An 11,249-nucleotide genomic window follows, 5' to 3' on the forward strand; every position below is an offset into this window, starting at 1 on the left:
TGTTTTGCTTTCCCCCATATATTTGAAACACATTTAAAGTTGTAATATGTTTATTGAAGGCCATGCCATTAGTCAGCAAAAGTTATTATTGTATACTTAGGATTACAATTCTGCCTCTATATTGTTTCTTGGATGCAGGCAATGACTTCATGTGTATTTTTTTTATCCCCAGGCTCTGGAGAGCGACTATGTGAGTGCAAATCTACACCTGTGGATCGACCTGATTTTTGGCTATAAACAGCAGGGTCCGGCTGCAGTGGAGGCCCTTAATACCTTTCACCCTTACTTCTACACGGATAAGCATGATGCTGAGAGCATGAAGAACCCCTTAAAGAAAAGCACAGTCCTCGGCTATGTCAGCAACTTTGGTCAAATTCCCAAACAGGTGCTCAGTAAAACAACCTGATTGACATTTTAGAGCAGTTTAAATATTATGACAAGATGAACGCACATATTACACACATATTGTCTAAGCTTTAATAATGATGCGTATATAAAGTTATTTGTCACATCAAACGTGCTAATTAATACAATAGTTTTAATTTTATATGTTAAGAAAGACTTTTGATTCATCTCTTAATGTAATTAATGTTGAACTTGGCTCATGTGTTCATGTACATACAGTAAACACAACTATTTCTTAGATAACAAATGTTTATTTGGCAGCTTTTCACAAAGCCTCACCCCAGCCGTATTGTACAGAAGAGCTCTACCGGCAAAGAGACGAGTGGAACCAATCAAATCGTCCCATTTTTCTTTAAACTGGACAAACTGAAGCCGTCAGTCCAGCCCATTAAAGGTACAAAGCTGTTCACATAGTTTGTGGCTTTGACAGAAAAACATGCAGCACAGTGTTTCAGAAATACCCTCATTTAATCATTCTTAGCCACCTTATTATTTTATCCCACCCTCAATTATTTTTTTACAAGATGGGGCCATGTCCGCTGGGAGCGATAGGAGCTGCAGGGAAGAAGATGCTGGCTAGACTGTTCATGGGCTAATTTTCTCAGGCAGAGGGGCAGCAGCTTATTCTATTTGTTAGGCGCATCTTGATGATGCTGCCACTGAGGCTTATTTAATAATCTGAATATCCCAAAAGGGTCTGTTCAGAAAATGAGATGAAAACTCTCTCTATCTCTCTCTCTTACTCTCTTTGTAACTCTCATCCGCTCTCCTTCTCATTTTATTTTATCAGGGCGATCAAGAAGAATAACTCTGTGTCACTGTTCATTTAAATGTGTATTTAAGTGAGATTCCTTAGCATGTAACATTGCTGACGTGAATTATGACTCAGAAAGTATCCAGAATGGAGGTAGAGTGCATAATGTGTTGTGTAACATAAAAATGAGCTGTTAAAAACATGCCGATGACTTTTGTGTGTTTCTCTAGAGCTGATGCGTGGGCCTATAGGACAAATCATTTGTGGAGAGAGAGAGATTTTAGTTATGGAGAAGAACAAGCTGCTCATGCCTCCTCTCTGGAATACTTACTTCTGCTGGGGTTACTATGACAACACATGCTCATTTGGCAATTACACAACAGAGAAGGTGTTTATACTCTACATTTAATTATTCTCTTATTTATTAGTGCATCAAAAGTCCGACTGATTGCTGAAAGTGGATCATGGCTTGTATTGTGTGTATCAGGACTTTGCAGTGTGGGAAGGACTGTCGGACTGGGGAGAGGCCGTGTGTGCTGCCTGTCCCAACGGTAATATCATCATCACTGCTGGAAGCAACACAGTGGTGTGTGTGTGGGATGTTTCCATCAATAAGGACAAGCTCAAGTACATGAAACTCAAACAGGTCAGGAACCCCACTATGCATAAAGACATGTTGATTCCAAGAAATGATGAAAAAGAGTATCATGGGTTATATTTATTTCCCATTTTACCAAAATTCAATAAGAAAGAAAAAAAGTTGGCTGGATTTAAAATTGTAAAATCACTAAGGACTAGTTTAAGGATCAGCTACTAAAAAAATCAATATTTGTAAGCTTCACTATTCAAATAAAATGAAAAAATGAAAGCAAGAGGAAAAATGGGTTTATAATCTGTCAGCAGTTAATCTAATAAACATGAACTTTAAACTGTTAATGTTTAACTGCTAATCACTTAATAAAAGGTACAGTATGGATAAGCTGCTAACATGGTTGCCTAACATTATTAATTATTCTTTTAAGACAATACAAATTAGTTATGTTTTGTATCATTTCAGCATTTCACGTTACACATTTTAACCAGGAACAATGACTGAACTGCTTTGAAAGAATGCGAGAACTCTTCCCTTTCTGAACTAAAGCCTTTAGTCCTGTAGCTAATCTCTGGATCTGTGATCTGCTTTCAGCTAAATAATTTACCAAAATGTTTGTGACTGCAAAATTCCTCAATAGAGGATCTGCTACAGAAGCCACACAGGTTAATGTTATAAAAGCTAGATTTACAGAACTATAGCCAAGCTTTTGCAGGTGTTATTACTGTATTTTTGCCATACTTGGGTTCTCGTCCATATACAATTCCTGATATAGATCTGTTTGGACTGTATTTAATATTATCTAGGATATTTAATATTGATTTGATTTTTTTTTTTTTTTTTTATGTTTCCATCTCACTCAGGTCCTATACGGACACACAGACACTGTGAATTGTGTAGCAGTGTCTGAGTCCCACAGTGTGATAATTAGCGGCTCTCAGGACCAGACATGTATCTTATGGGACCTGGAGGAACTCAACTACATCACTCAGCTCCCTGCACACTCATCCAGTGTGACTGCTTTAGCCATCAATGATCTTACTGTAAGTTTATATACATAGAGTTTACCCTGGGGCTTCCTCACTGCTTATCTTAACCTCCCATCTGCCCTTCTGTTCTCTTATCCCACCCCCATCTTTCTATTCACTTCTGATATTTATTTAACTGTTTGCCTTTTGCACTATGTAGTCACTGGGAAATAGTGTGGCAGGTTCAGGTCACAGTGCTGGGTGGCTCATTTTTTCTGCTGAGTGATCTGCAGTGATGCTCCTTCAGCTCTGTGGCCTGCTGCCAAAATTGTCCAGTATAGTGAGGAAGGGGAGGCCACATCCTTCCCCCCTCACTGGGGTATAAACCTCCACTGTCCTCATACTGTGTTCAATCTGATTCAAACATCAAACGGTGTACAGAAAACAATTGAATTCTGAAGTTTTATTTTTCATTCCCTTAAAGATATTCTGACAAAAAAGAAACAAATATATGTCATGAATTTATGATTCAATTATCTCTTAGACATATGTAAATAAATCAGTAGCGATTTTAAGGCTCGTGTATTATTTTTGAATCAACCCATATTTTAAAAATGTAGTGAGTTTTGTCTTTAAATAAACATCTTTTGTGTAAAATGAAATTGTTTCCTTAGAGCCTCCTGGGTGAAGCTCCTCATGAAGCTGCTTGAAAATATTCCAAGAGTGTGCACAACTTCATAATGTTTGTAATGAAGATATGAAATATTTACTCAATCTCTGCTATTTCCTGGTGTTATTGACTTAATTAGTATTCTAAAATTATAGAAAACTGAACAAATGAATGTGCAGGTGTGTCCAAACTGGTTGACTGTTATGAATCATGGACTCTTTCAACTGTATTATTTGCATCAGCTTCACTCAGTAAAGTGAATAGTAGAAACCTGGTACATGATTGCATTGAAGTCATTTTCTTTCTGTCCCTCAGGGTGAGATTGTGTCATGTTCAGGGACAAATCTGTACCTGTGGACAATGAAAGGCCAGCTGCTAGCCTCTGTAAACACTCCATATGGGCCAGAGGGCAGTATCCTGTGCTGCTGCTTCACACAGAAGTATGAGTGGGACCCACGCAACATCATTATCACTGGCTGTACAGATGGTATTGTTAGGGTGAGTGCCCTACAATTTAAACTCTCTCTTACTGTGGATATACACTTTTGTGCCTTAGGCATTATCGGTGTTTAGACCGTATCATTATTTTAAATGAGCAATAATAAGACAATGGGCAATAATAGGAAATAGTTTTCATACAAGTAAATCCTGTCTATAGGTAATAAATCATTCCTCAAAGGCTTTGTCTGTTTAATAGTAAGGCATTGCAGCTGCAAAATATTCAAATATGATGACTGTGGTATTGAAAAATGCCTCACCGGCTGGGATCTGGAGTCCCAAGGAAGCAGTGATAGTAACATATGCTCACTTTAGATGAGCTAAGAGCAGTTATTAAATCAAAATGGTTTCTAAATTAGGCATCAAATTGGAGCACAGACCTGTGCTACATCAATGGCCTCCCAATTTGATTTATGATTATAGCCTCTATTGCTTTTGATTTTTTTTTTCTTCATTAGCTGTGTGGCTTTCTTGCAGATATGGAAGACTGAATATACAAAGGTACAATTACCTGGACATGAAGAGCATTCGGTGTCTCGAGGGGATGCTGTATCCCCGTCTGCAGAGAACACAGGTAACACTAATACACTTCACCTTAACAGCAACGTCGAACAAGCGCCTGGATTTTCTCTAGTCCTTTGTTGCCTCAGGCTGTGTGCTGGATTAGATTGGTTGGTTATAAGACTATTTCAACCATAAGCTTCTCTAATGCATCTAATGTGCTGAAACAATAACAAAAAATTGTCTTGTAGTATTGGGAACAAAACACTATTATCTGCTAATTTTTTTTTTTCAAGTAATGCTTGAAATGAAATAGCAGCAACAAACCATGAGGTGTCATTCAAACACGTTGTTTGTAAACCTAATTATATTGTCTCTACTCTTAAATGTCGTGGCAGAGACTCGGCTAGAAGTTTGACTTGGAGGGATCCAGAGAAAAGTTCATAATTGTGCGCTGTTTCGTGCAAGCCATTAGGGCTAGCTGCAAGGAATTATGGGGCAAAGTTATTAAACATACAGCCGGTAAACACTGATGAGCAATTTCGCTGATGTAGGCATGCAATTTAGAAAGCAATAATACCCAAATCCAATTTGGTGCACATTGGTTACAGCACAGCGTCAGAGCATATAAGTATCACAACACACAAATTAAATTGGGGGGAACTCTTTGTAACAGTGAACGCTTTATATTAGATGTATTTTTCTCAATTTAACAACATGCTGACCATTAATAAAAGGAGCGACTTGTTTCTCACTCTTCGGCTTGTTGTATGCTTCTCTCAGAGTGCACCGGGACGAGGTGGGAGAGACACCTGGTGCTGTGCCGAGAACTGAATCGGAGTCAGATCATCTCCCGTCGCCGCTACAAAAACAATCCTGCTGTCACTGCTTTGGCCATATCCAGGTATAAAGGCCAGATAGTTACACAGATAAAGTCCTGGACCGTGAGCTGGTTTATTGTATTGCCTCCAATCTTCTTCTTCTTCTTCTTTCGGCTTTTCCCTTCAGGGGTCGCCACAGCGAATCATCTCTCTCCACCTATCCCTATCTTCTGCATCCTCAACACTTGCACCCACTAGCTTCAAATCCTCATTCATTACATCCATATACCTCCTCTTTGGCCTTCCTCTTTGCCTCCTGCCTGGCAGCTCCATGTCCAACATTCTCCTACCAATATACTCACTCTCCCTCCTCTGAACATGTCCAAACCATCTTAATCTTGCCTCCCTAACTTTGTCCCCCAAACGTCCAACATGGGCTGTCCCTCTGATGTACTCGTTCCTAATCCTGTCCAATCTTGTCACTCCCAAAGAAAACCTCAACATCTTCAGTTCGGCTACCTCTAGCTCCGACTCCTGTCTCTTCTTCAGTGACACTGTCTCTAAACCATACAGCATGGCCGGTCTCACCACTGTCCTGTACACCTTCCCCTTGATTCTTGCTGACACTTTCCTATCACACAGAACTCCTGACACCTTTCTCCACCCACTCCAACCTGCCTGCACTCGCTTCTTTACTTCTTTCCCACTCTCTCCATTACTCTGGACTGTTGACCCCAAGTACTTAAACTCCTGTACCTTCTTCACCTCTTCACCCTGTAACCTTACTGTTCCACTTCCCTCCCGTTCATTCACACACATGTACTCAGTCTTACTACGACTGACTTTCATTCCTCTTCTCTCCAGTGCAAACCTCCACCTCTCCAGGTTTTCCTCCACCTGCTCCCTGCTCTCACTACAGATCACAATGTCATCTGCAAACATCATCGTCCAAGGAGACTCCTGTCTGACCTCCTCTGACAACTGGTCCATCACTATAGCAAACAGGAAGGGGCTCAGAGCCGATCCCTGATGCAGTCCCACCTCCACTGTAAACTCCTCTGTCTGACCTACAGCACACCTCACCACTGTCCTGCTCCTCTCATACATGTCCTGCACCACTCTGACATACTTCTCTGCTACTCCTGACTTCCTCATACAGTACCACAGCTCTTCTCTTGGCACCCTGTCATACGCTTTCTCTAAGTCTACAAACACACAGTGCAACTCCCTCTGACCATCCCTATACTTCTCCATCAACATTCTCAGAGCAAAAATTGCATCTGTTGTGCTCTTTCTGGGCATGAAGCCATACTGCTGCTCACAAATTTTCACCACCTTCCTTAACCTAGCTTCCACTACTCTTTCCCACAACTTCATTGTATGGCTCATCAACTTTATCCCCCTATAGTTGCTGCAACTCTGCACGTCACCCTTATTCTTAAAGATCGGCACTAACACACTCCTTCTCCATTCCTCAGGCATCCTCTCACTTTCTAAAACCCTGTTGAACAAACTAGTTAAAAATTCCACTGCTGCCTCTCCTAGACACTTCCAGACCTCTACCGGGATGTCGTCAGGACCAACTGCCTTTCCACTTTTCATCCTCTTCAAAGCCTTCCTGACTTCATCCTTTCTAATCTTATCTACTTCCTGTTCCACAGAGTTCACCCCTTCTACTCTTTTTTCCCTCTGATTTTCCTCATTCATCAGCTCCTCAAAGTATTCCTTCCATCTCCTCTGTACACTCTCCTCACTTGTGAGCACCCTTCCATCTCTATCCTTAATAATTCTAACTTGCTGCACATCCTTCCCATCTCGATCCCTCTGTCTAGCTAACCTGTACAAGTCCTTCTCTCCTTCTCTAGTGTCTAACCTAGTGTACAACTCGTCATATGCCTTCTGCTTGGCCTTAGACACTTCCCTCTTCACTCTGCGCTGTAACTCCTTGTATTCCTGTCTATTCTCTTCAGTCCTGTCCATATCCCACTTCTTCTTGGCTAATCTCTTCCTCTGGATACTATCCTGAACTTCCTCATTCCACCACCAAGTCTCCTTATCTTCTTTCCTCCTTCCAGATGACACACCCAGCACCTTTCTCCCTGTCTCCCTGATCACTTCTGCTGTAGTTTCCCAGTCATCCGGCAGCACTACCTGACCACCCAGAGCCTGCCTCAACTTCTGTCTAAATTCCTCACAACATTCCTCCTTTCTCAGCTTCCACCACTTCCACCACTCCTCCATCAAGATCAAGACAAGCTATAATAAACACTCTTATTGTATTGCCTCCAATAAGAGTGTTTATTATAGCTTGTCTTGATCTTGATGGATGGAAGGATGGATGGATGGATGGATGGACTGACTTTATTGATCCACAAGGGCAAATTTTTAGAAATGATGAAATGCTTACTTTAATTCAATTCTGTTTTATTCATGTAGCACTTATAGCAGTAGATATTGACTCAAGCTGGATTACAGATGTCTGGATGTAGATTCAGATGGCTAATGAGCCAGAATGGCAGGGAAAATCATCCAAGATTTTTATTATACTCATTTGGTTATTATTATGATGATGCTTTTATCACATTATCAGATAATATTAAAATGTTTTTAAGTATTAAAACTTCAGCGATAAAGCAGATGTACTTTATTCTCACGTGTGTGTGTGTGTGTGTGATGGCAGGACTCATGGTACGCTACTGGTAGGTGATGCCTGGGGCAGGGTGTTTGCCTGGAACTATGAGGACTGAAGTCAGGCAACTAAAAACATCAATCATGTCCCTATACTCAGCTCATCTGGGATTGGTGCACCGCTGCTGACTCCAGAGATCTGCACAGCGCCTGCCGTGTTTGAGGGATGACGCATAGTTTCTTGGACTCACTGAGGCATTCTTATTTGAGCCAGAAACAGAACATTGCTTATTTAAGAATTGAAGGATGCTGCAGATTTTAGGGGTGTGTGTGTGTGTGTGTGTGTGAGTGTGTGTCTGTGTCTGTGTGTGTTTGTCTGTGTCTGTGTGTGTTCTTTTCAGTTTGAGCCACAGTACAGATCATTTTTATTCTAGGGTCTGTTTCTCCTCCTTTTTCCTCCTAAATGAAGTCAAATGATGTTTATTTTGGCCTGTTGGAATTTTATAGGCAGCCGTGTCCCACTCGTATGTTATCTTAGCTGTAGGTTGTTTTTATTTCACGCTATTTTTCCATACGTCTTGATGGAACATGTGATCATTTTGTATGGCCATGTGTCTGTCAGTGAGCAGCTGGCTTCTGCTCACGGTCTGCATTAAAATCCAGGTTGTAAAATATAATGACAATCTTTTGTGTTGGTCTCTAGTGTGTACATACAGTATATGTGAACACAATGCAGATTCTGTGCAACAGTGAATCACATCTTTCTGCATCGCTTGTGTCTAATGATAAATAAGTTGCTTTTTTTTTACAGGGAAATTTTACAGAAATTTTACAAGAGTGACTCAATCACTCTAGCACGAGAGTGTGTTTTGAGCCATTAACAGACGGTTGTGGTGTTTAGGATTTATTTACCCGCTTTCTTTTGTGGTTTTAAGAAATGCTTAGCCAGCAGTTTTGTCCTTCATGCTCAACAATTCTCACAATAGAGCTCCAATCTCACAAACTGACTTTTGTTACTGACCAGAATTGTTGTTTATTTTTTTTTACCAGAAACACATGTTTGTATCTGGTAGCAAGTAAAAACGGACTAAAACACAATGGAGTTTCTTTACTTTGATTTTAAACCTGTTTAAAAAAACATGAAATGTCTGCTATAGCTGGGTAACATTTGCAGAGAGTGAGACATATTTTTCACTGTGTTTCAAAGCTTCAGCAAACTAGTTTGTCTGGAATTTACAGTAATAACCTTTCTGACAACTTGTCTTCTTCTCAAGCTTTACCAGAGCTGGATTTAAATTACATAACCACAAGCACAGAATGTCACAAAAGTCAACCATCACTTCAGTGTTTTAATTACATTTTACAAAGACCTACATCCACATTTTGTGTAAAAAGAAATAAAAATAAAAAAATTAACTGAACTGACTACTAAAGATTTTTACTGGCTACACAAACTCTGTGTGTGTGTGTGTGTGTGTGTGTGTGTGTGTGTGTGTGTGTGTAGCTGTATATTCCCTCCTCTCACCCATTGTTCCCAGTATAGCTTCTGGATCCACTGCAACCCTGACCAGGTTTACTGAAGATATTACTAAAGATGATGAAAATGGATGAGTAAAATATTTATTAAATCCACACAAAAATTCTAAGATAGAAGCTAAAACTAACACTTAATTGTGCTGGATTTCTCAACGTTACCTTTCTTTCAGTCTCTGGTGTATGATGTCGGCGCGGCGTTACTGTGTAATACTTTGGATTTTCCCTTTTCACACTTCTATTCCACATCATCTGTTATAGTGGCGAGCAGAGATGAGCTGTGATTATGCGGAGCTGACGATACTCCCATTAGGCCATGCTCCACGTACCTCCCTCAGGAAGAGGGTTAATTGTTGCTTTACTCCCAACCTTTTGAGATTACATCATCGTAATGGTTGTCATTAAGCAGACGAGAAGGAGAAGAAGGAGAGTGGGAGCGGAGCCGCTGTGTGCAATAGGAGAGTAGCATCGCCATAACAGGACACTTTAGTCCATATGATAATTTAGGGTGTGTCAGATCATTAGTGTACATTAAGGTGCATGTGGGAGGTATATATTATTCTGAACATTATTCATAGCTGTTTTTAACAGAATTCTTTTTATGAAGCATTGAGGAGTTGATGACTTGATTATGCAGACTTTTCACAGGATAGAATCAAATTTCAAATATCAAATAACAAGAGCTTAACAAAACAAAAGAAAATCGTCTGGGGCATCTGGAGTGAATTTAAAAGAGGATGCTTTTTTAGAGCAACAAACAGATTTGGATGTAGATGAAAGGGAATTTTGTGTTTCATGATATTTTTTTTATTTCTTGTTTTTTCTCTGTCAAAAGACACAAACAACAATTCATTGTCATGTCTCTATCCAGCTTGTGGTTTTCTCTGTTGTGGAACTTCTCGGCTCCAGTCTATGTCCTGCTATTTCCTCATGGAAGTACTTCATACAAAAAAGCATGTTGGCCCACTTTCACCTTAATCCCTGACAAATAACTACAAGGTCATCATACTTTTTGGGAGATTCATTGAATTCTGTGTTTATGTTGCTCTTGCGGTTAATCCTAGTCTAGACCTAGTCTCTCTCTCTCTCTCTCTCTCTCTCTCTCTCTCTCTCTCTCTCTCTCTCTCTCTCTCTATCTATCTATCTATCTATCTATTTCTTCTCTCTCTCTCTCTCTCTCTCTCTCTCTCTCTCTCTCTCTCTCTCTATCTATCTATCTATCTATCTATTTCTTCTCTCTCTCTCTCTCTCTCTCTCTCTCTCTCTCTCTCTCTCTCTCTCTCTCTCTCTCTCTCTCTCTCTCTCTCTCAGCCAGATCAGGTTTCTCTGCTAGACTTCCAGTGGAGCTGCTCATTAATATGCACTGTGACCACAGCCAAGAGAGGGGGGTCGCTCTCTTTAACCTTTGTGTGAGTGGCTAATTGTGCTAAGTGGAGGAGCTTAATAGACTGGAAAATAATCATCATATATCTCAGAGAGAGAGAGAGAGAGAGAGAGAGAGAGTGAGAGAGAGAGAGAGCAAGAGAGTCAGATGACCTTCTCAAAAGACAATGGCTATCTCAGTTTTAATACGTCAGTGGTTTTATGATATTAAAATGTCAAACCATTTGGGCACTTCTGAATAATTAAATCAAATAAATTATTGCATCTAGGCAGAACCATCTTGTAGTCTAACCCAATTATAATGCACTGTAAAACTAATTATTAACCATGATCACAATTAGTTTAATTTGAATAAATGTAACCATTAGAGGGTTCATCATAGTCACTGATTCTGAGCTGTACAGAAGAGATACACTCACACTCATTACACCTCAAACACAGAATAACAGCAGGCCTGAGAGTGGAATAAGGCACTAACACACAGATGGAGCTGGTA

General features: G+C 40.2%; 1 protein-coding gene across 2 annotated transcripts in view; it reads left to right on the top strand.

Annotated features, from left to right (window-relative positions):
* The window catches only part of wdfy4 (WDFY family member 4), a 46,076-nt gene extending 36,822 nt beyond the window's left edge, over nucleotides 1–9,254 (top strand). Inside the window, exons 55-63 of one of the 2 annotated variants that reach the window (XM_060872489.1) lie at nucleotides 173–385; nucleotides 667–799; nucleotides 1,390–1,547; nucleotides 1,647–1,805; nucleotides 2,615–2,794; nucleotides 3,705–3,887; nucleotides 4,365–4,461; nucleotides 5,172–5,292; nucleotides 7,890–9,254. In XM_060872489.1, the coding sequence (XP_060728472.1) occupies nucleotides 173–385; nucleotides 667–799; nucleotides 1,390–1,547; nucleotides 1,647–1,805; nucleotides 2,615–2,794; nucleotides 3,705–3,887; nucleotides 4,365–4,461; nucleotides 5,172–5,292; nucleotides 7,890–7,956 (1,311 nt within the window). In that variant the 3' untranslated portion in view covers nucleotides 7,957–9,254. Of the gene's footprint in view, nucleotides 1–172; nucleotides 386–666; nucleotides 800–1,389; nucleotides 1,548–1,646; nucleotides 1,806–2,614; nucleotides 2,795–3,704; nucleotides 3,888–4,364; nucleotides 4,462–5,171; nucleotides 5,355–7,492; nucleotides 7,825–7,889 lie in introns of those variants that run through there. The other variant, XM_060872488.1, reaches the window with a different exon arrangement.
* The last annotated feature ends 1,995 nt before the right edge of the window (nucleotides 9,255–11,249 follow it).

This window comes from Tachysurus vachellii, chromosome 6 (assembly GCF_030014155.1).
Source record: "Tachysurus vachellii isolate PV-2020 chromosome 6, HZAU_Pvac_v1, whole genome shotgun sequence".
Taxonomy (NCBI): domain Eukaryota; kingdom Metazoa; phylum Chordata; class Actinopteri; order Siluriformes; family Bagridae; genus Tachysurus; species Tachysurus vachellii.